The sequence below is a fragment of the Lontra canadensis genome, unplaced genomic scaffold, assembly GCF_010015895.1.
Source record: "Lontra canadensis isolate GAN:19392208 unplaced genomic scaffold, GSC_riverotter_1.0 scaffold75, whole genome shotgun sequence".
Classification (NCBI taxonomy): Eukaryota; Metazoa; Chordata; class Mammalia; order Carnivora; family Mustelidae; genus Lontra; species Lontra canadensis.
Genome location: NW_022631069.1, coordinates 6123425 through 6148480, shown reverse-complemented (window position 1 = coordinate 6148480; position 25056 = coordinate 6123425). Strand labels below are relative to the sequence as shown.

The 25056-nt window shown below is 36.2% G+C and overlaps 2 protein-coding genes across 2 annotated transcripts in view; both read right to left on the bottom strand.

Annotated features, from left to right (window-relative positions):
• Positions 1–11808, bottom strand: part of RSBN1 (round spermatid basic protein 1) — a 44021-nt gene extending 32213 nt beyond the window's left edge. The window contains exon 1 of the mRNA XM_032881402.1: positions 10591–11808. Within this exon, the coding sequence (XP_032737293.1) occupies positions 10591–11296 (706 nt within the window). The 5' untranslated portion in view covers positions 11297–11808. The remainder of the gene's footprint in view (positions 1–10590) is intronic.
• Positions 11809–12489: 681 nt separating this feature from the next.
• PTPN22 (protein tyrosine phosphatase non-receptor type 22) overlaps positions 12490–25056 on the bottom strand; it is a 57447-nt gene continuing 44880 nt past the window's right edge. Inside the window, 6 exon segments of the mRNA XM_032881401.1 lie at positions 12490–13378; positions 17490–17567; positions 22224–22254; positions 23680–23795; positions 24038–24098; positions 24100–24122. Coding sequence (XP_032737292.1) covers positions 13314–13378; positions 17490–17567; positions 22224–22254; positions 23680–23795; positions 24038–24098; positions 24100–24122 — 374 coding nt within the window. The 3' untranslated portion in view covers positions 12490–13313.

Here is a 25056-nt window from a genome sequence, read left to right as displayed (position 1 = left end):
TACAACTTGCAATCAAAAGTAAAGGAAATATCCAAGTAAATCCATTTCTGCCATACTGTATGTAATATCTGTTCAGTAACCACTGTAAAATCTAAACTGAAGCTTACCATATTTTGCTATAATGCGTACAGCTAAATCAAACAACGGCAAATTAAGCTGTAAGACACCATTTTGCCTACCAAATTAGCATGATTTTTCTTTTTTGGCCTTCTCGTATACTGTTGTTGGAAGTATCAATTGGTACAAATTCCACAGAGGGCAATTTGGCACCCACCAAAATGGATATGTACATCAAAAGCCTTGAAAATATTTTAAATTATCAGACCTAGAAATTCCACTCCCAAGTAAAAATTACCTCAGAAAATAACTGAAGATACACAAAAATATCCATGACAGTTAAATTCAGGGACTCCCCCTTAAACGTCTATCCTAAGTAACAGGATGTTGATTACATTCTGGTACTTACATACTGACAAAATACCACCCAGCCATTACAAGTTATATTACAAATGAAAAGTACTAATGAATTACAAGGTTATTAAATGCTTACACTGCCAATCTTCCAGGAAGCATTCTCTAACAATTCATTCCTACCCAGTTTGGATAGATTTCCTACCCTGTGCTTCCTTAGCACTGTACTGGCCTATCACAAAACTTAATATTCTATGTTATCACATATCTAATTTTTTACCTTTCCTCCAGACTGTAAGCAATCTAAGGTCAGAAACATATATCTTACCTTTCTTTCCGCATCTAATGTGTATATAATATGATCCCATGTTTGTAACATTAAGCACTCAAACATTTATTAAGTACCCACTAAATACCAGGGACATTTCTGGGCACTAGGGATATGATGCTCAGTCATAATCCTCATTCTCCTGGATATTATAATCTAGTTTAACAAGAAAAACAAAGTATCAGTAAGCTACTCTAGATGCTGAGGAAACCTCTCTTTGGGAGGTAACTTTAAGGCTGAGCCCTAAATATTAAGACAAGCCAGGAATGTTTTCTAGGGAAAAATATTCCAGGGAGAAGCAAAGGACCTAAAGAGAGGAAAAAGTCTGACTGATCTACACATGTTTTGTATATGTATTACACAGAAAAGTACCTGAAGAAATACATATCAAAGTGTTAATGGTAGTTATCTAGGGTGGTAGGATTATAAATAACTAGATGTTTTCTTTTTTGCTTATCTGTATTTTCTAATTTTCTACAATAAACACATACTACTTTTATAATTAAAAATTTATTTTTAATTTTTAAGGGATTATCATGTATTGACAAACCCAAAATAGAATAGCATTTTTATTTACTAGTTCAAAAATATATCTAGCAAGAAATCTTTAGGATTAAATATCAGGTATATCCTGAACAACCTTTCAAGTTCAATGTGGTATTTACTGAATTTTTCCACCCAACAACAGTATTTCTGACATGATTCAAGTAATTCAGTGTTAAGAAAGACACTACAGTTGATCCTATGACTACACCTGGGAATAACAAATTCAGTAAAATTCACAGTAAATAATTTATGTGGTATAATATGCAAATATAATAAGTACAGTACTCTATACAAAATCATTTCAAATCACTAAATATTGCAAGTTATGAAAAATTTCTAAAGAAAATATTTAAAAGTATAAGTCAGAGACTTTAAAGTGTACAGATACCAAATGACTTCCATTCTGTTTAATACCCATTGTTAAACAAAAAGAAAACCCTTCATTTACAAACATCACTTGTGATTAAACTGAGAACATATAGCAAAATATACATGTAATCGGATTGCTTAAACTGGAAAGAGAAAAAAGCAGTCCATCTTTTATTCTACATACAACTAAATCTTTGAGATTTTGTTAAAACACTTAGTAACAGTCATTTATTTCTTACCAAATAAAATTAAATGCTTTTCCCATATTAAAAATTGGTAATTTAGGCAATTCTCCCAAGCAACTAAATGTTAATGCCATTAAATACAAAGGTTAGACCAATTTTAAAAGTCATCTAATTATCCTCTGCTAAATGTTTTAGCATTTTCACAGGAAAAAAAAAAAGAAGGAAACTATCTCTGAATAGATCTGTTATTTTAAGCTTCAGAGGAGGTATTTGGTATGCAGAAGATGAATTGTGACCTAGATCTGCCACTGAAATTAACACCAAGAAGGAGCTGCCTTGATTGTAACACATTTTCTATATTACTATCGGCTTACCAATGGTATTTCTAACATGGCCAAGTCTCTGTGGGTTTTATTCCACACTCATTTATATGAGAACCACTCAAATCATCCAACACGGGCCCATCAGAAAAACCACGGTACAAGGAAATGAAAAGGACTTTAAATTGATTGTAATCTCATATTTCAACATGATATAAATTTAAAATATGAAATAAATGCCAATCTATCTCCTCACTAATCCTGCTTTTCCAATTTTGATTCTTACCTAAGGCTGATATAGAGAGCTCACCTTTGTTTATAGAGTAATTTTAGAGTACTTTGTGTCATACCAGTTTACGAATTTCAATGAATAAACAAAATTTACCTTTGAATTATTATGATGACAACTAATTGAAAGTGGCATACATATTCAAAGTTGTTACAGGTCATTACAGTAAGTTAGCCCTTTTTGCACTATGAGAATATCAACGTTGCCTTGCCTTGAATTAAAAACATTAATCAGGGCGCCTGGGTGACTCAGTTGTTAAGCATCTGCCTTCGGCTCAGGTTTAATCTCAGGGTCCTGGGATGGGGTCCATGTTGGGCTTCCTGCTCAGAAGGGAGTCTGTTTCTCCCTCTACCCCCTCCCCCCTCATTTTCTCTCTCTCAAATAAATAAAATCTTAAAAAAATAAAAACATTAATTAAAAGTCAATGTCTTTGCAATATAAATGTATCAAATCAGTATGTTGTATACCTTACACAATGTTATATATCAATTATATCTCAAAAAAAAAAAAAAAGTCTAAAGTTTTCACAATCTTTCCATTCCTGATTGGCTGTTTTAGCTTTTCCACAGAGAACATACTCAGGAAGTAACATTTTGAGTATTTCCCTACAGTGCAAAAGCTAAATTTTATTGACATGAGTTCTTTTACAGAAAAAAAGCCAAACCACATCTGTGATTAAGGAAAGCTCTCACATACCAAACTGTGAGAGCAAGCATAAAGAGAAGTATGTAAGTCTACAGAGGAAGATATATTTAACTGAGAAACAAATTGCTGTCTTAAAAAAAAAAAAAAAGGTCATTCTAACTGTATCTAAGTTAATGCATGACACTAGCAATTAAATCCTCCTAAGAGCCCAAGTGTCCACTGATTGAGTCATGAATGGATAAAGAAAATGTGGTGTGTAGACAAACACACACACATACACACACAATGGAATATTATTACTCAGCCATCAAAAAGAATGAAATCTTGCCATTTGCAGTGATGTGGATGCAGCTAGAGTCTACTATGCTAAGAGAAGTAAATCAATCAGGGAAAGACATACCGTATGATTTCACTCGTGTGGAATTTAGGAAACAAAACAGATGAACACACGGGAAAGGAAAAAAAAGAGAGGGAGGGAAGCAAACCATGAGACTTAATGAGAGAGAACAAACTGAGGGTTGAGGGTTGGGCTAAATGGGTGATGGGCATTAAGGAGGCACTTGTTAGGATGAGCCCTGGGTGTTCTATGGTAGTGAGGAATCACTAAATTCTACACCTGAAACCAAAATAAAAATAAAATAAAATCCTCACATGTGCTAATATAATCAACTATCAAATAGCATCATTTATTTATATCACTACTGAAAGTTCTCATTAATGCAAAAAAATTAGCTTCTTCTAACACAAAACTTAAATTCTTATTATCATTCTCACAGTTGAATTATAACTTAGAACTGAAAGAAATGTAATATCCTCAATTCTTAAAAAGCATGGTGGATCCATATCAAAGCAAGTACAATGTTTTATATTTTTGTAATCATATTAAAGAAAAGGGCTGAAGCTGTTTTCTGAAAATAAATTTTTTAGTCTTACTGGGTATCTTTCCCATTCCATATAAAAATATGACTAAAAAGCTCACTGTATGTTTATAACACTGCCTTACTTTACTCCATATCACGTTTAAGCATGGCTGGCTGAATGTGAATCCCTGTCCTAGTACTTCCTCCTATAAGATTACCTTTTGCAACTTAATTTCTTTGTACCTTGTTCCTCATTGGTAAAATGGGGGAATTAACAGTACCTCATAAAATCAGTGAGCAGAATAAACAAAGCACATAAAGCACTTAAAATAGTCCTAAAATATAACAAATACTCAATATATGTTAACTACTATTACCCCAAAATAGATGGATTGTAGAGGCAGTAGAGAGTGCTACACCACCAGGTGCTTCACAGTTAGAGAGACCTAGCTTAATGTCCCTGCCCTAGAACTTACTGCTTAAGGTCTCCAGGAACACTCATTAATCTCTTTAAACTTCCATTTTCTTATCTTAAGATGTTAATTCTAGTATCTACCTCACAGAGCTCTTGTAAGGATTAAATAATACAATAAATATAAGGGCCTCATCACAGTACTGAACACACAGTAAATGCTCCCCATCTTTATCATTTTATCATTTTCACAATAATATTTAATGCATTCCTTGAAATACTGGCAATAACTCTGAGATATCAAAACTAGAGATAGAAATTACTGGACCTAGAATACAATGTAGTATACTACAAGAGAATCCCACAAAAAGGAAAAATATCTCTGAAAGAGGGAAGAAAATAATTATTCAAGAAGGGTCTACTAGGTATCATATATGCTATCTCATTTTAATCCTCAAACAAACCGGTGAAGAAGATATGTAAGTCCATTTTACAGAGATGAAAACAGCTTGAAATAAGATAGGTTACTTATCGTAGGCCACAAAACTAGTACATGAGAACCAAGTTTCAAACGCTCACCTTGTCAGATTCCAAAACTCAAACTCTTCGCATATACTATTATATTACACTCTTCCATTTTGCCCTTCTCTATCAACTCTCTGCAACACTCCTCTGAAATAATCAACTGAAGTTACCTGGCTACAATTAATGGACTTGAGAAGCAGGAGGAGGACCCATCTCCAATAAAGGGAGCATTACTTCATTCAACAAATATTTTACTGAATGCCCATTACATGGTAACTCTGCATGATCACAAAGATAGTATTTATGTTATGCAAAAATTTCATACCCTAAAGTCTTCCCCTCATAATTAACAAAAGTATCAGTCCCTAAAGTTGCTGCTCTGATAAATGAGAGGATTTGTTTGAGTTCTCTGCATAATCCCAAATAATTCCTCACTCCTACCACCAAATAGGATTTGGATTTTAAATTCCTGCCAATAGCTTTCTGACATCACAGAAAATTACAATTAGTTGTCTTATTTGGGGATACTACCTGTGACAGAAAGTAGACAGTTGGTCAAAGATGAAAAAATGTGAGAAAGGAAGACTGATTCACAAGCGAATACAAAAGAGTATATACTGTTACTTAATGACACCAGAGAAAAGAGCTAGGGTGACTACTCTCCCTTTCCTTTTTTCTACAAAATCTTAAAATATTACTAAAACTGTAAATTTACTTAACAAGAATTAAAAGTAATTTTTGATCAAAATATGTTCTATGCTTTTTACGAGCAAAAATGGGAGAGAAAAAATTAAGATTTCAAGATACACAGCTAACTATAGGTTTAAGACTCAAGCCCGTTACTTACAAGAAATAAAAAAATATTTTAGTATCTCTTTATTTAGTTAAAAATCCAAGTATGCTTAAGTGAAAAGTTAAGAGCAAAGTAGACCACAAGTCAAAAAAATTGGGTCCTAAATTCAGTTCTATCACCTACTAACTAGAAAATCTTAAGCATGTCACTTTACCTCTTCAAAACTCACTTTAGTTCCCGTTTTAGAGATGAGAAATCGTTGTTTAAACTATTTTTTAGCAACTCCAAACACCTGGAATCTGAAATCTATAATTAACTAATACATGAAACTGGACTGAGTACAGTTGGGCTGGTGGGAAGGAACTTACCTTTCAGCAGAATGATCTCAGAGATTGGCAAACTTTTTCTATAAAGAGCCAGATAGTAGTAAGCTTAGCAGCCCACATGGTCTATCTCAACTACTCTATTGTTCTAGTGTGAAAACTAACAGACAATACATTAGAATGAGTGGAGTGATGTTCCAATTTATTTCTAGACACCAAATTTAAATTTCTTATGATAATCATATGTCATGAGGTTTTCTTCAACCATTTGAAATGTAAAGATCCTTATCTGACACATCATACAAAAACAGGGAGTGGAACTGATTTTTTACAAATATATAGAAGTAATCCAATGGAGGAAGAAGTGTCTTTCAACAAAGGCACTGGAAAAACTGGAAACATGAACCTCAACCTGAACACCTCATACCTTACACAAAGAACTCAAATGAATCAGAGATTCAAATGTAAAAGTTACCATTACAATACTTTAAGGAAAAAAATAGATGAAAATCTTTGGGATCTAAGCCTTGAGACCTTAGATATGACACCAAAAGCATGATCCATAAAAGAAAAAAGAAAGAAAAAATTAGACGTCAACAAAATTTACAACTTTTGCTCTGTGAAAGATCACATTAAGAGGAGAGAAAGACAAGCAACAAAAGGGGGAGGAAATATTTGCAAACAATATATCTGACAAAGAACCCGTATCTGTAATATACAAAGAATTCTCAAAACTCAATAGTTAAAAAAAAAAAAAGGCAAACAATTCATTTAGAAAATGGGCATAAGACATAAAAAAGAGACATTTTACTGATATATGGCCAGTAAATGATGGTCAAAATAAAGATGTTGAATTTCACTAGCCACTAGGGAAATGCAACAAGTCCATGAGAGGTAATACTTACTACACATCTATCAGAACACATAAAATAAAAAAAGAGTTAACAATACCTGATACTGGCAAGGATGTGGAGAAAGTGAAAATCTCATACATTGCTGGTGGGAATGTAAAATTGTGTAGACATTTTAGAAAATAGTTTGGTAATAACTTAAAAAAAAAAAAATAACACCTAAACATACATTTTTATGACCCAGCAACTGCATTCCCAGAGAAATAAAGGAAAATTTACACCCACACAAAGACCTGAACATGAATGTTCAAAGAAGCTTTATTCTAACAACCAAACTGGGAAGAACCAAAACATCATTCAGTAGGTGAATGGTTAAACTGTGGTATATCCCTACCACAGAATACTACTCAGCAATGAAAAAGGAGTGAGCTCTCGATACATACAACTTGACCGGGTCTCAAGGTTATCGTGCTGAGTGAAAAAAAGCCTCAAAAGATTACATACTATATTATTCCATCTATAACAATCTCAAATTGATATAGAGTTGTAGAACAGATTGGTGGTTGCTAGAGGTTAAGAAAGGTGGGGAGACATAGTTGGTAGCTAAGACTTTCAAGGGATTAGCACAAGGGCATCTTTGCGGTGATGGAACAGTTGTGGATCTTGATTGCAGTGGTGGTTAAACTAATCTACAGGTGATAAAATGGCACAGAATTAAACACACCCCATTGTACCAATGTCAATTTCCTGGTGTTGGTATTATACAATAGTTATGTAAGATGTAACCACTGGGAAAAACTAATGAAGGGCAAAAACTTCTCTGGACTGTTTTTGCAATTTCCTGTGAATACATAATTATCTCTAAATAAAAATTAAAATACTTTCTGAAAATCTTAGGATAAGGGAGGGAAGACATAACTGTAAATAACAAGGGTCTAGCCATTCTCCTTATTAATGTTAGAGTTGTTTCAAGGACAAAGCTTGATAAAATAACAAAAGGCAGTTCTGAAATTGCCTAATATCAGCCACTGTTTTAAGTACTTTCCACATACTGCCCCATTTAATCCACATAATAAACTTGTAAAACGAATACTCCAATCCCATTATACAGACATGAAAACTGAAGCTGAAAGTGGTTAGTTTGCCCATGATCAAACAGTAAGCAGTAGAGCCACAAGTTAAACTTAAATTGACTCCAGAGGTATACCTCCTGCACACCACTGTAACAAGTATGAAGATGTTCAGCGAAAAAAAGTAAAGATAGCCATCAAAGTGGGTGCAAAAGCCTGGATTAAACAAGGTTAAGCCAGTTTGTTTTCTATAGGGCTCTCAGAAGTTTTAAAATACCAGTCTATGTCATGTACGTAGAAGGCTATAGTATACAGTTTCTCCCCCATGTATAAGGCCAGGGAGACCTTTCCCTGCAGAATACATAATGCAACAGACCCTCACTCAAAACTTAAAATGTTTAAAACTAGACTTATTATGGTAATCCTTCTACAATACATACAAATATCAAATTGTTATGTTGTATACCTGAAACTAATATAACATTATATATTACTGTATTTCAATTAACAGAAAAAAAGGTAAGATGTTGAAATTACCGGATCTTAACCCACTTCTTCACGTACTGGCAAACTACAAATGTTTCAAGCTGTGTTGTCGTATATGGTAGCTACTAGCCAAAAGAAACTAGAATTAATTAAATAAAATTAAAAATTCAGTTCCTCAGTTACACCAGCCACATTTAAGTCTTCAAGACTTATTTCAAGGGCCACATATGACTGATGCTACCATACTGGACAGCACAGATATAGAACATTTCCATCACTGAAGAAAGTTCTGTCAGACAGCAATGAGTTAAAGATTTGTTTTTGTTTGTTTTTTAAAGAACACGGGGCCTGTGCAATCCTCAGAGAAGAAGCACACTGTTGTTTACTATACGTTTAACTGCCCCTATCCCACCATAAAAAGGGGGAAGGTCAGAAGTTTTTGATGGAGCTGGCTACTGCCATTCTGATCCCAAGGCACGGGGAAGGGGTAAGCAAAGAAGGGGGAAAAGTGACTGAATACCATGAAAAAAATACTATGAAAAAAAGAAAGGAACTACAAGCCACTGGGGGACAATGCTTGAACTGGGATTCAAGGATCTGGGTTCTACTCCTTATTATACCGATTATTCATTAAAATAAAAAATTTTTAAAGTTTGTACTTGATACTAATTGTGACTTAATTAGACAAGTCTCTTCACTACTTTGGGCCTGGGTTTCCTCTTCCACAATATAAATCTGAATTAGTTGATCTCTAAGATTCCCTCTACCTCTATATGGTTAAAACACACACACACACACACACACACACACACACACACACAAGAATGAGAAGACGAGAAATAGAAGACAGCAAGATCACTGCATACTGGTGGTGGAAACTGGCAGTCCTATCAGATTGGCACAAGTTTTATTCCTGCAAATAACATCTGGATACCACCAAAGGAAAGAAAGATTTCGCTCAATTCAATAAGTATTTATTGAGCAATTATTTGCAACAAACTGCACTATTTGGAAGTGGCACCACAAAAAAAAAACAAAACTGATTAAGTCAAGACCAAGTATATGGAAGGAATCCAAGACTCACAAAACTTTAGATTGAAAGGCTTTGTTCATTAACATGTAATAACCCAGCTGGCCCAATACTAAGAAATACTAAGATACTTATATCTTAAAATCTTCCTGAGGAAACAGAACTAAATATTATGTAAAATCATATAAAAATCCACGGTATGATCAAAATTCCTACCCTCACCCCACAGAAAATACAAATAAATGCTACGTGTACTTGTGAACAGGAAGACACCAATTTTGGTAAATCTAATTTCTCTAGATCCCACATTTAACTGGGTAGTCCTACATTTTCTGGGTTCAATATTTTTGACTCTAGTGAGGGTTACTGGAATCATATAAATTCCTTTTGTGTGTGTGTGTGTGCCAGAAAGAATAAATTGCAACTGGAATTCTTGCTTCTAACTATTCACTAACTGCACATTTCCCACTCGTCACAGTCGCAGTTAGTCCTATTTCCTAGGATCAAAGGGGAGAGAAAACCTTCCCCAATCCTCTTCCCAGAATTAAGATTTAACGTAAAAATTAAAAACGATTTCACCTCCAGATAAAAAACAACCACTACGAACTACGTTTAATATTTTTACCTTGCAGAAGCTAAAGCAACCTGTGAGTCGAGTAACCTCTGTAAGAATTCAAACTCATTAAGCCCCACAGCATACCCGTGAATATTTTGGAGCCTGGGAGAGTGAACAGTTAAGATTTCCACCAAAGATAACAAGAAGAAAGGATTTTAGCGACAGGTCTTTACTTTAGAAAAACAGTTTTTTAATACCCCAGCCACTAATCCCACGCCAAGGACCGCGCGGCGCGGAAACCCTGGCGAATTTGAAAACAAACGTTGGTAGAGGCTCTGGGTGAAGGGCGGGGGCGGGGAGGGGTAGCCTGGTAAGGGGGTTAGCAACTGACAGCTCGGCCTCGAAATGAGAAGCCTCAAGTAGGTCAGGCTGTGTCAACGGTTTGAAATCCAGAGTCCACCCCAGTGGGCTTAAGGGAGTAGAACAGCAGGAGGTAAGTAGGGGTTTGGCGTCTTTCAGTGCTAAAGGGGCGGGATATCAGAACTGAGAGAGACCTAAAGCCCAAGCTCGGGGCAGTTCGCCTGCTCTCACCTCTCTTGGGGGCCTTGGTCAGAGGCACCCCTCCGGTCCTCTCGCCGTTTTCCTGCTTGTCCTTGTGCTTGAGATCGCCAGGAACGCAGGAGCTAGGGTCACCATCGGAGCCGCGGTGGTGATGGTGCTTGTGCCGCTCCTTGTGGCCCTTATGCTTGGGCCCGGCCGCGCTCACCGTCAAGGGAGAGAAGGTGAAGAGGGCCGAGGTGCCTGGGGCCGGGAGCGGGGCAGCGACAGCGGGCCCGGCGGGTGCCAGAGAAGGTGGCGGCGGAGGCGGCAGGAGCAGAGGCTCAACAGGGCCTGGGACGGTTGGGGCTGCATTCGTTGGCGGCAGCGGCCCGGGATGTTGGCGGCTGCGACGCCGCCGGTGAGGGGGAGCGAGAGGGGGGTCCTGGCTCGGCCGCCCCCGCTTCTCCTGAGACCCCCCACTGCTCGCTCTGCGCTGCCGCTTCACTCCCCGCGGCGAGACCCCAGCATGAGGTTTCTCCTTCCCTTCTTTGTCCGGCTCCTCCTGCGCCGCCACCGCCCGTACTACGCGCACTGCTCCGACCTGCGCAGCCATTTCACCCACAAACACACATTTAAATGGCCCGACCGCCCCCCCGTCCGCGTATCGCGCAAGCGCCGCCCGCGCACGGCCCGCTGGGCATTGGAGTCTCTCCCCCGCCCTCCCCTTCTCGGCGGTTCTTCCTCCGGAGCTGAACATGCCGGAAGCGGCAGTTCCCTGCGCTTCTCCGCAGGCCTCTCCGAGCAAGCTCTATTGTAAAACACTCTGGGAGGCGCAGAGCCTCATGGGAGCGGTAGTTCCCTCAGGCCCCCGCCGCGTCCCTAACTCTGGGAGTGGAGGAGCGGAAAGAGAGCGTGCGCCGAGTCACGCTTCGGGCGGCGACGCAACCGCCGCTGGGCGGAGAATTGCCGCCAACCGCCTTAACGGCCGAAACAATGTTAGTGGTTTTCAGAGTCGGCCAGCGCGTTCCTATTATCGTGTCCGTGTGCAGCTTCGTCATTTTATACGGAGTCGGTGGTCTCCATAGGTACTTTTAAATTTCGTAGTCCTCTCATAACCTTTGTGAGGTAGAAGAATCTGCGGCCTTTTATCTTTGGACAAGCGATGTACCGAAGAGGAAAGGGGAACTTGATCATACGTAAAATGAGGGCGATTTGGGTTTAGAATCGAACGGGGCCGCAGTGAAGACATGTTTTAACCTTTTCGTGGGCACTGCTATGCTTACAGCTCCAGGCTGGCAAGGCAGGTGCGAGAACTGCCTGGACGCCTGGTGAGCGCCGCCGCACCTCACCTCCGAGCCTGGAGAGGTAGCGGCCATCATTTATGTCGAATCCATCCCCACGGTGACGAAAAAATTCTAGATGGAAAACCTTGTTTTTAAGCTTTTTTAAACAAGTTTCTCCTCCCCACCCCCACCCCCCAAGTCGCAAGTATAGGGTTGCATGAATTTGAGAAGTGTGTCTACCACAGAACATTCCAAAAATCGTCACTGTTCACCAAGGTTGCTGCCCGGAAATTCATTCACAATTCCATCGTCAAGATTTTAGATTTTACCTAAGATTCTGTTAACATATTTGGTCCTTGATGAGGATCTTTGGGAGTAATTGATTACAATGAAGTACTCAGGAACACCACTAGTGCCTGGAGAAGTATTCAGCTAAATGAACACTAAAGCTGGTTTTTAAAACAAAGTTTATTCAGCACCTATTGTGTACATTGTACTGTAATAAATAGGTTAACATATCATCCAATTAGCCCTATCATTAGGCTTCCTAACGAAAGGTATTGAAGAACAAATGCTGTTTTAAGTATTTCATGTTTCTAAAAGAAAGAGACTTCTAAGTTAAAGTCATTAGGAGAACTCTGGAATCCTCTGTAACAATTAACCATTGACTTATTTGTTACATAAAATCAGATTTGAAAACTCAAGATTTTCTAAAACTAAGGCAGACCCACATTCATAGAGAAAATTTTTTAAACCTCTGATTGGTTGGATATAAGTTGCATGTATTTATGCAGGACCTTCGAAATGAAAAATGCTACCAAAGGATAGCTATTTTGCTGATTATTCTAGACTTGCTAACTAAATAACTGGTTAAAACTTATCAGAAATGTAGTTGAACATCTTGTTAGTAGATATATCCAAATACAGAAATGATTTTGTTTACATATTTTATTCTCTTAAGCACAACTTCTTTTATTACTCTAGTTCTCTAGTTTTCCACCTTTGGGAAGATGTGCAAGGTGTACTCCATTTAGGCAAAAATAATTCCTAGGGAATAGTCATTGTCACAAGCACAGGTCAGATTTTGTGAAACACTTTCTGTAGTAATTTTGGCAATGTAAACATTCAGTTGAGATCCAATTCTTAAAAACATTTTGAAGTTTATAAAAAAAAATATTTTGAGGCTTATATTTGTGTAGAAAAGTAGAATAAAAATAACTTCCAAAATGAAAAATAAGTCCATTCGAAAACTGTGTCTCATACAGTGTTCTCTACATAAGCTCAAGTGACAAATTTATTTCCAGTTTCCAGCCCAATATGAGATGAAAATGTAAAGTTTCTGGCACTTATTTGAATATTCTTTTCTAATATTGCTATTGACACATTACATTATCTTCATTGTTGAAATGAATATGGAAACCTTATTTTAGCTAATAGTATTTTAGTACTCTTATTTGCAGATGCACTTGCAGCCTATATTCCAAAGTTGTGTTAAATATTCCAAGTTGGTGGTGGTTTTCTTGGTCCTTTGGGTTTTGAAAAACGATTTGCAAAACCTGAGAACAGAAATAAAATTAAAAATTTTTTGTATAGAAATAAATACTTAGATTTTAGAGTGTATTATAACATATGCAAGTACATGGACTTTTTTTCAAAAAGTTAGGCAACACCTTTGATTATTTTAATAATAGATTGTAAAGGCATAGTACTTAAGTTAATGCTTAAATGGTGACAGAATATTAATAACATTTTAATTTTGTAGAACACTTACAAATTTTATAATGGTAATAATTAGATGAAGAACCCTGGTTATAACAACCTTTGGTAATTCAGCAGATACAGTTGACCCTTGAACAGCATTTTCTTTAGCATATATATACATATATATATATATATGCTCTTTAGCATATATATATTTCTTTAGCATATATAGAACACACATATATATATATAGCAAACAAAATAATGTGTTAATCAACTGTTTATGTTGTGCATAAGACTTCTGATCAACAGCTCACTATTAGGAGTTAAGTTCTAGGAGATTCTAAGTTTTTGCGGATTGTCAACTACATAGGGGGCAGGGGGGCATCCCTGTCCCCCACATTGTTCAAGGGTCAACTGTAATATCCTTTTTTTCCCAGTTTTACTGACATATTATTGATCTATAAAATATGTAAGCTTAAGGTATACAACATGATGATTTGATACACATATATATTATGAAATGATTACCATATTAAGACTAAGTAATACCTCCATCCCCTCATAAGATTACCATTCTTCTGTGGTGATGACATTTAGTATTTACTCTAAACTTTCAAGTATATAATACAGTACTGTTATAATTATCGTGCTGTACATTAGACCCCCAGAACTTACTCATCTTACAGCTGGAAGTTTGCACTCTTTGACCAACATCCCTCCATAGCCACTGGCAGCCACCATTCTACTCTATATTTCTGTGAGTTTGGCTTTGTTAGATTCTGCATATAACTGAAAACATACAGTATTTGTCTTTCTCTAGCTTACTTATCTCAGTGTAATGCCCAGAAAATTCATCCATGTTGTCTCAAACAACAGGATTTCCTTCTTTTTTAAGACTGAATAATATTCACACACACACACACACACAAACACACACACACACATAATGTATATATACATATTTTCTTCATTTAGCTGTCAGGTGGAGACTTAGTTGTTTCCATGTCTTGTCTATTTTAAGTAACAGTACAATGAACATGGGGTGCAGATATCTCTTCTGAGGTAATGATTTCATTTCCTTTAGATATATACCCAGAAGTAGGATTGCTGGATCATATGATAGTTATATTTTTCTTGTTTTCAAGGACTTCTGTTTTCCATAATGGCTATACCAATTTACATTCACACCAATGTTTTACAGTTCTCCTTTCTCCACAGCCTAGCTAATACTTGTCTGTTGTCTTTTTGATAATGGCCATTCTGACAGGTGTGGTTTTCATTTGCATTTCCCTGATGATTAGTGATATCAAGCATCTTTTCACTTACCTGTTGGCCATGCATATGTCCTTTTCAGGAAAATGTCTATTCAAGTCCTTTGCCCATTTTTTTAACTGAATTCTTTGTTTTTTTAAGTATTGTCCTAAAAAACTAAGTAATTACTTTTACTTTTCTGTCTCCTGAACACTCCCCTCTGCCCCCCCCCAAAAAAGGAGGAAAACAAGGAAACTCTGCACAACAAATGAAAACTATTTCTGGGTCCTTTGAAAAAGGTTTGCAGGTTGATAACATTATCTCTTTATCCTTCAACATAGGACTTTTCTTCGATGATGGTATATTTTCAAGGTACTCAGACACAGCAACTTTAGGTGCTCAAATTGAACAATGAAAGCTTTGAACAGAACTGAGGAAAAGATCAGAAGAGATATTTGTTAAAGCATCCAGCATGGGCGCCTGGGTGGCTCAGTGGGTTAAGCCGATGCCTTTGGCTCAGGTCATGATCTCAGGGTCCTGGGATCGAGTCCTGCATCAGGCTCTCTGCTCAGCAGGGAGCCTGCTTCTCTCTCTCTCTCTCTGCCTGCCTCTCTGTCTAGTTGTGATCTCTCTCTGTCAAATAAATAAATCTTTAAAAAAAAAAAAAAAAAGCATCCAGCGCAATGTCTGGCTCATCTTAACTACTTAAGTGTTGCTCCATTCAGAACCACAAAAACATTATACCAAAACTAGAAGAAAAGGAGAGTATGGAAGAGAAGAAAAGAATATAAAAACAAGAACCCTACTAATATTAAATTTAATAATAGAACCACTGAATTATCCATCTGAAACTAAAATTACACTGTATGTTAATTAACCAAAATTTAAATAAAAACTTAAATACCGGGAAAACAAATTAATAATAGTGATGATAAAAAAAATTGGGGGGAGAAGCACACAGTCATGCTCATGTACATTTTACTTCTTTGAGTGAGGAAAAAAAACAAGGAAAAATATCTCAGGTTAAATAGTTTCATACACATAGTCACAAACTCATCTAGTCAGTCTAGATAGCTTGACTATAAGGTGAGTAGACTGAGAATAGAAGTAAGAACATAATATACAAGTACTAAGTATCTGAAATTTAAGGGATATCCACATTCAGTCATTTTGACTGATCATTTCTGAATAGTTTAGAAAAATAGTGAGTTATCTGTTTTTCATGTAGGCCAATTCAGGAAAAATAAAAAATGTTTATAAATCACAAAATTTTAAAATTCACATTTAGATACATTTTTAAGTAAAATATTACTGCAATTTCTCTTGCTTCCTTTCTAAAAAAAGACCCAATGAAAGAGTTGTGCTTTTAATTAAGTAAATATTCAAATCTAAGCATATTTGAGAAGAAATAATACGGAGGAAGCTCTCTAATATTTTATATTCATATTAGATTACAGACTGCTATAAAGTTAGAGGGGTCATGAATTACTCAAGTGGTATCATGGATTAAGAGAAAAGAAGCAAGGGAACATTTGTGTTCCTGGCAAAGTTTGGTGCTTTTTTCATAAGTTATATGAAAATCTATGAATTTTTTAGCTAAATGATTTCATAAGAATCATAACTTTTTTCCCCTAACATTTTAAACCTTAGAGTTAACGTAATCCAAATAACATTTTACAGCTCAAGAAACATCCCGAGATTCTAGTTAAATATTTGGCCAAGGTGGAATGAATAGAGACCATAATCCAGGTATGGCAGAGACGGCTACCTTTCCACCAAAATCTTTCCTTGGTTCTTCAGGAATAGAATTGTATCTCAGCAACTGCCTCCCTAGCATTATCACATTTCCCAGTCACTCTTGCAATTTAGATGTAACACATGTCCAAATTCTCTTCAAGGGAATGTGAGATGACATGATATTGCCACTTCCAGGCCAGTACCTTAAGACCAGAAGAGGAGGCCACACCTTTACACATTTACACATTTTCCTCTCATCTTCTTGCCACGTGCAATCTGGATGTGGCAGCAACTCAACTCTAACCATATGAACAAGGACAAGACCACAGAGCAACCGCCCTCAAGGTCTTGTCCTAGGGAACCTTAGGGGGCTCCCAGACCATTTCATGAGTTCTGCTTTTTCAGTAATAATTTTTAGTAATAATAGCCTACATTAATTACTATACTTCATATAAAAATTTGTAGTATATGTGATACTATTAAAGAGTATCATGAATTTATGTCACATAGAATAATAGGATGACTAAAATAAGATTATTTTAAGTTAATATTAGGGGCAGTGGGGCAAACAATTCCTTTAAACTATCAGAATTATGCTTCAGCTCCTATGTAGAATGAGCAATATAAGAGAGAGCAACTGTTATTATCATACTTGTGTATTTTTTTATAACTTTGATTAGATATGAACTGGAGTATCATAGCATCTCAGAATTTCATTTGGCTTTGGCTAGTAACATTCATTTACTACATGCCAACAGAGTTATTTCATTACCTAGCTTCATTTTCTGCTATGCTAGGCATTTCAGTCCTAGGTAAGTTGTTAAGAGGTAACTAAGGTCAAAAATGAAAAAGATAAATTGCATGGAAAGGATATAAGTATAAGGACTTACATATCAACCTTGAATCATACTTAAAGTTGTAACACACTATGAGATAAACATTTTTTTTAACTCTGTTGGAAAATAACACACATACCAAAATTCAGAAAGGAGCTGGAGCAATTTGACTGAACAGAGTCTGCAGGCTTGTTTGGTGGGGAAGAATTACAGATACCTAGAATCAAAAGAAAAAAATGTAAGGGAAAAAATGAAGGCAGACTCCAATTACTGTTTATCAGACCACATAATTTTGAAATTAAACTTTTCCTCCAAAGTAATACTCCCAAATAAACGTATTACTATATAATGTAACAAAATATAGATGCTTACAAATGGGTTAACACTATAATCTCATTTTGGTGTGGGTATTTTTTTAAGGGTTTTTTCCCCCTTGGAAACAGATTGTCTAGTAAAGCCCAACACTAAAGAGAAATCACCGGAGTATTCAGAAATAACATCCATTACATTTTGAGTCAACTTCTTGGGGGATTCACATTGTGGTTTTTTATTTCATTTTACTTTGCACTCTGATCACTTTTTTTTTTTTTTTTGAGAGAGAGAGAGGAGAGGAGAGAGAGAGAAAGAACAAGCCCATGCAGGGGAGTGGTGGAGGGAGGAGGGGCAGAGGGAGAGAGAAAATTCCTAAGCAAGCTTTACGATGGATCCCACAGTCCTAAGACCATGACTTGAGTCAAAATCAAGAAGAAGATGCCTAACCAACTGAGCCACTGCACTCTGATCACTCTTAACACGTTTTAAATAATTTGTTTTGCACATTAGCTCATCCATGGCACACCTATGGTTTTTCTTACAGTATCCTTTACTCCTAAATATCTTTCTTCACTTTCCAGCCTATATTTTTCCCATTATAGATGATTCTAGTTAGGCCCAGAATCTCCCAAAAGCATTGTTATATTGCTTTGTTTTGCTATTTTAGCTACTTACAGGTCGGTTTAAAAATGTTTCTCTTCCCAGCACCTTAAGATATTCATGTAAAAGTTACTGCCCAATTTTTAAAACAGTCCAGTGAAAACATCATCCATATTTTGTGCATGTACTACTTAGCAGTGAAAAAAGATGATTTCAGGTTTATATAAACCTTCTATAAGACTTTATGTAAAAAGAACATATGATTAGGGAGAAATTATTAAATAGTCACCTTTTTTTGGCTTTCAGCATTTTGAGTGTGCAGTATGGGGACTGCATCTGTGTTTGTAAACACGTGCCTAATGCTAGGATTCAAGAAAAAAAAACCCTCTCCATGGAGTTACTTGAGTATGAATCACTAGAGTACATACTGAATTTCAATCAGATTCAATTAAAATATATATTTATTGAATGCCTATTATGTGCCAAGCCTTGGGCTAGGCACTCAGGATAGAGACATGAATAAGAAGTAAGCGAAGGTGAGAAATTCAGGACATATCAAAATCATCACTAAACTGCATGTGAGCTGACAGTAGTATACATCCTTCAGAAAGAAAACAGTTGTGCCCAAAGGGAATGTTGTGGGTTTTTTTTTTTGTTTTTGTTGTTGTTCTTTTATCACAGGGGACAAAATCTACAAATATATCAGAGGGAACAGCTATTTTGCATATTGGCTTGTCACAGTTTGGTTTGCTTTTTTTGTTTCTTTTTCAAAATGGCAGTGCCATATGGTTGAACTTAATATACTTGCAAGTACCTAGTTTTGTTAAGTTATTATGTAAATAAGACTGATTATCCTACAATTTGCTTTTCTCGCTTAATGAAATATCTTGGGTTTTTTCCTATGGCAGCTCCAGTAGAACTATATTATGTCACAGATATTTTTAAGCTGCCTGCCCAACATTAATTCCTCATCCTTCTGATAACAGAATTTGAGTTTTCCTTTAGGAAACCACCCCTCCCCAATTTTCAGCTCCTATGTGTCTGGTGAAGTTGATTCTACTCTTAGATTAAGGAACTGACCTATAGGGCTAATTTTCAGTTGGTGCATTGCCATAATCATACCAGGTATTTAGATCTGACCTCATTTCTTATTGGTCAGTGTCCATACATAACAATTGTTAAATATTTTAATAATAGTTAACAGTATGACAGTACGACACTGCTCTGCTTAATCAGAATATACTGGCAATAAATTGGTTCAAGGATGGGCAAATGAATCAAACCAAGACAATGAGGCCCAATCAGTCCTAGTCATCAGACTGTTCCTTGAGCAACCAGGAAAGAGCTAATTTTTTCCATCACAAGCCTGATACCACATGATAAAAGCCTCCTCATGAATGAGCAAACACAGAGTAAAACAAAGCTGGAGATATGGAATGAGATTAGGTCCTGATTATATCATTTGAACTCTTGGTTACAGGCCAATGAATCCCCTTTTCCCGCTTAAGCTAGCTTTCATTGGTTTTTCTATCACTTGCAACTGAAGGATACCTGAGTAGTGTTTCCCACCAAAAGTAGGCGTCAGGGACCATGGTCAATATCTTCAGTTCTTGTCACCCCATAATTCACTCTCCACACAGCAGATAGCAGGATCTTTTTAAAAAACAGATCATGTAACATCTCTGCCTAAAGCTCTTCAGTGACTTCCCATTACACTTAGAAAAAACTCTAAACTACTTAGCATGACCCATAACGATTTAACTACCTTCTCCCCCACTTCCACCATCTTGTCAGCCACACTTTACTGCTCTGCCCTCTTGATACCATGCAGCTATGATGGCTTCCTCTCTGTTACTACAATACACTGAACTCCTACCTCAGAGGGTTTGCATATGCTGTTCCCTCTATCTGGAGGGCTACTCTCCACTTTTCTCCTGGCTGGCTGCTCCTTCAGGTCTCAGGTTTAATGATCACTTAGAAAGGGCCTCCCAGACCACTCTTTCTAAAATAAATCCCTTTGGGGATGCCTGAGTGGCTCAGTGGGTTAGGCTGCTGCCTTTGGCTCAGGTCATGATCCTAGGGTCCTGGGATCGAGTCCCGCATTGGGCTCCTTGCTCAGCACGGACCCTGTTTCTCTCTCTGCCTCTGCCTGCCACTGTGCCTGCTTGTGTGCACTCACTCTCTCTCTGGCAAATAAATAAATAAAATCTTTTAAGAAATGAAAAAATAAAATAAAATAAATCCCTTTGTTATTCTCTCTCATAGTTACCCTCTTGGTTTCCTACACAGCATTTATCACCATGTGTTGGTATGTTCTGTGATTGTTTAATATCTGAATCCCTCACTAGACTTAAGTTCCACAAAGGCATAGTCCGATACCTGTTGTGTTTCCCATCATATACCCAGTGCCTTACAAAATGCTGGATGCACAGTAGGCACTCAATGAATATTCAGTGAATGACTAACACTATGCTTAAATGCAAGCTTAAAACCACAGGTCAAGAACACTCATTTTATTAAAAGTAAGGCCAGCTTTAACTACAGACAAGTTAGAGATCCAGGCTAAAGGGAGAACATCTGGACTTCAGGAGTCATGAACCATCTGGAAGGGTAAGAGGAGATATACCCAAGTACAGGCAGATAAATCTAAAGCTTCAGGTTTTGGTTTTTGTTTTTTTTTTAGCTTCAGGATATTTTGAGGGCCAGGTATTATTCTTCATTTAAGGACAAAAGACCAGAGGATGAAGGCAACTGAGAAACTGAAATTAGTTTAGATCTAGAGAATGATCTGGGAGGTCTTATTTAGAAATAAGACTCAGAATTTCTGAGCGTCCCACATATTGAATCTATGCCAACCTAAATTTACCTGAAATTTCTGTGTCTTTGATATCCCCAAGATAGGGTTGGGGCTATACAAAAAAAAAAAAAAAGTCAGTTTCTCTCTCTCTTTTTTTAAGAGAAAGAAAACGGTGTTTCATAAGCTAAGCTGTTCAAACCAAGCTGGCTAGCTGTTCAAGTCAGTCACTTCTTTGCTTCAGGCTGTTTTATTTCCCCTGTTTTATACTACAGTTTTCTCTGAAATGTTTAAATTCCCTTTTGACTCACTTTAGAGGAAAGAGTATATTTTCCAATCATACTTTATGATCATAGGTGAGAAATCCATTCACTTCTAAGATCAGGTGTAGTGTCAATGAAGGCAAGCTAGAACAAGTTTATTGATGGGATAGTGAAGAGAAAACTTAGCAGAAACAGGTAAGATTCAGCTATAAACCTTCTTATATAAACAATACCATAAATTATGTTTTCTCAGCGCTCTTTGTCCCTCCCTATAATACCAGTATAATGTCAAATAACTGTATGGTCCTTAGTGATTAACCAAATGGATCAAATTCATAAAAAGTGTATCACTATTTTTTATATACTTTGTAGTTATAAATAAGGATTTCTGAGATAATTTCCCACAGTTTCAGGAGTCTTTTGGTTTTGTTTTCATTATAAAAGAGCGAAAATAATAAGCAACAGGCTTTTATTACTAATAATACTTGGCAAAAATGGAAACATGTCAATACTTTGCTTCTTTCATTAAATCAACACATTTGTTTCACAATATGCTTTGCTGTGACTATTTTCAAAGAAAATACATCCAAGGTTAGACTGCTAGAAATTTTAAATAACACACTTGTATGACAGCATCTCAGGATGGGTGGAAAGTGACACACATCATATTATTCCTGTCTGTTAAACAAAAACTCCCCTTCCCTTTACTTGCTTCCAATATTAGCACTGTGGATCCTCACATGCTACAAGGCCCAGGAGTGATCCTTCTGACACAGAGGGCCCTAGCAAGGCTCTGTATAAGAATAATATTGTTAATGTTTTCACAGAGTGGTTATATAAGGAAAAATTACATAATTGTGGAAGTGTATATGTATTCTAAAAAAACAAGTAAAGAGAAACTTACTCTTTTTCACATTTCTCAAAATTTTCAAACTCTACAAAAATGAAAAGGAAAATGTTAGTTTTTTATTTTCCTATGAAATCCAAAATACTTTCATCAAGTAAAAATACAGATTTCAGTTGAAAGGATTTAATTTCCCTAAAAATAACCATCAAATGCACAAAATTATTTTTCCATCTTGCTATTTTAATTCAGTGCAAAGTCTCCACTAGATTTTATCTTGCTATTTGTTTCCCATCAACATAAGAATCACTCTACGTATTTAGAAGGAGTGCTATCAGAATATCAGAGAAAAGGGGCGCCTGGGTGGCTCAGTGGGTTAAAGCCTCTGCCTTTGGCTCAGGTCATGATCTCAGGGTCCTGGGATCAAGCCCCGCATCAGGCTCTCTGCTCAGCAGGGAGCCTGCTTCCTCCTCTCTCTCTGCCTGCCTCTCTGCCTACTTGTGATCTCTGTCTGTCAAATAAATAAAAATAAAATATTAAAAAAAAAAAAGAATATCAGAGAAAAAAGGATTTCCTACGTTTCTTCTTTATTAGGACCATTCTAGAAACAACAATGGCTTCTGAAGATAGCTATGATACCCAGCCATTCCCATTCTAGCCAAGAACTTCTAAAAATCCTACTCTGAACTAAATTTACTAAGGTCCACTCCATACTGTTACCATGCTACTTCCCTCTCTCTCCTTCTGTTCAGCAAAACCACTCTGCCTCCTTTACAGTGAAGTCCCTAACTTATCTCTTCCAGGAACCGACCCATAATTTCTCTTCTTCACATACCTCGGCATATATGTTTTTAATCTGTTTCGTGGTATTTTGTTCTTTTTGATATCTTCATGTTGTTTCTCATATAGGCATTGTATTCCAATGGATTAACTGTTCTCTTTTCAAGGACACATAGATATCCTTTAGGACGTCTCTATCTTCTAACACCTAACAGAAGTGTAGTTTTCTATATAGTAGATATTTAATAAATTCTTTTTGGAGGGAAATTTTTTATTTAAATTTTTTTAAATAAATCATTAATTTATAATTCAAAATATTATAGTCAAAATGCTCCCATCTTTGTTCTCCATCTATCCAGTTTCTGACCCTTCCTCCACAGATAACCATTATTGTTCATTTCTTACGTATCCTTCCAGAGTCACTTAGAATATACAATACAAATATAGATCATATTTTCTACCGCTTAAGGAAAAGTTAATAAATTATAAATAAGTACACTGAGAGCATCCTCATTCCTTTTAAAACTATGTATTATTTCATTATATGCATATACTATGATTTATGACTTATTTAATCAGTTGCCCTAGTGATTAACAGTCTTGTTCCCAATCAGCTGTTCTTATAAATAATCTAATTTCCATCTTGATTCTGGCAACAGGGAAGGGGTGAGGGGTGTGAACACCTTCAGAAATGAAAAGACTCTGGCATGTTTCTTAAAACTCCCATCTTTTTTACCTTAGTCCGTGTAAAACCTTTTCCCGGAGTCTTCAATATCTGTTTTGAAGATGTTGAATTTTCCATAGTATTAAGACAGCTAGTAGAATAAGTCTTTACAGGCTGAGCTTGCATACCTTTAAAAAAAATGATTTGATGCATAGCTTTTTAAGCCTTTGGGATATATAGGTATATATTCAGTAATTCTTAGCTTGGCTTTTTTATGCATTATTTTTATATTATGGGTTTTTTTTACTGTATTATTCTTATCTTGTTTAATCATTCTTTATACCTTTACTATTTAGGTCCTACTTTATTGTTAATCTTCTAGCAGTCTCATTTTTATAGCTTTATTGAGAGGAATATAGTAGTCACTTACAATCTTCATCAGCAAGAATGAAGGACTCCAGGGTTCTTTCTGGGAGTGGAGGTGGGGGGGGGAGAAGAACGATCTTGATGTAGATCTGTGATAAGAAGAGTAGACAACAAAAGAAAACAAAACAAAAATCCATCAATTAAACTCCTTTTTGGTGTTGTACAATGTTTCCAACTTTTCTATATTAACCTATGACAAACACATAAAAAATAATCTGAACAACAGCCGGAGCCACAAGAATTTTGTTATTCTAGCTTTTTAGCCAATGAACCTATGATGCATCAAAAACTTGTATTCCCTTAGAAAAGTAGTTTTCCAAAGAAATTGAACTTGAAATTAATCAAGCTTCTAGATCTAACCGCCATTTTACATAGAATCCTGGGATAGCGTAACATGTTAATAAATAAAACCATGAGAATATAAACAACAAAAATCCAGAATATTCACAGTCTTTAGGACAAATGATCCATGCTCTTCTACAAATAATGGCATGAGGGAATAAAAAGGAGGGAAAACTCTTACAAATTTTAAAAGACTTAACAAATATATAAACCAAATGCAATGTGTAGACTTTGAACCCAGATGCATATAAACCAACTGTAAAAAGACATTTTTGAGGCAATTTGAGAAAATTATATAAAATCATATTAAGGGATTATTGTTAATTCCATTGGCATGATAATACTGCTATGGTAGGCTTAAAATGTGTTTAGAATTTTCCATGATATAAAGAATTTTAAATAATAGAGCTATTTTCCCAAAATATAAGTCCTAAAGATACAAAGAGTGTATGATAATCTCATTATACGGTGCTGAGTATAATTACATACCATATTAATGTCTTTTGAAACTGAAAATGTGGCTCAGAGCTAGAATTTCACCTATCTTTGGTCTTGGGTTCTTTAGGCCTTAGGATTTGTCTCTAAAGCAAGTTTTCTTGTTGTTTCTTTCTTATACACCAGGTGATATGCAAAAAGTAAAGTACAATCCTTATTTCTAGCACCTAATATCATAACTGAAGA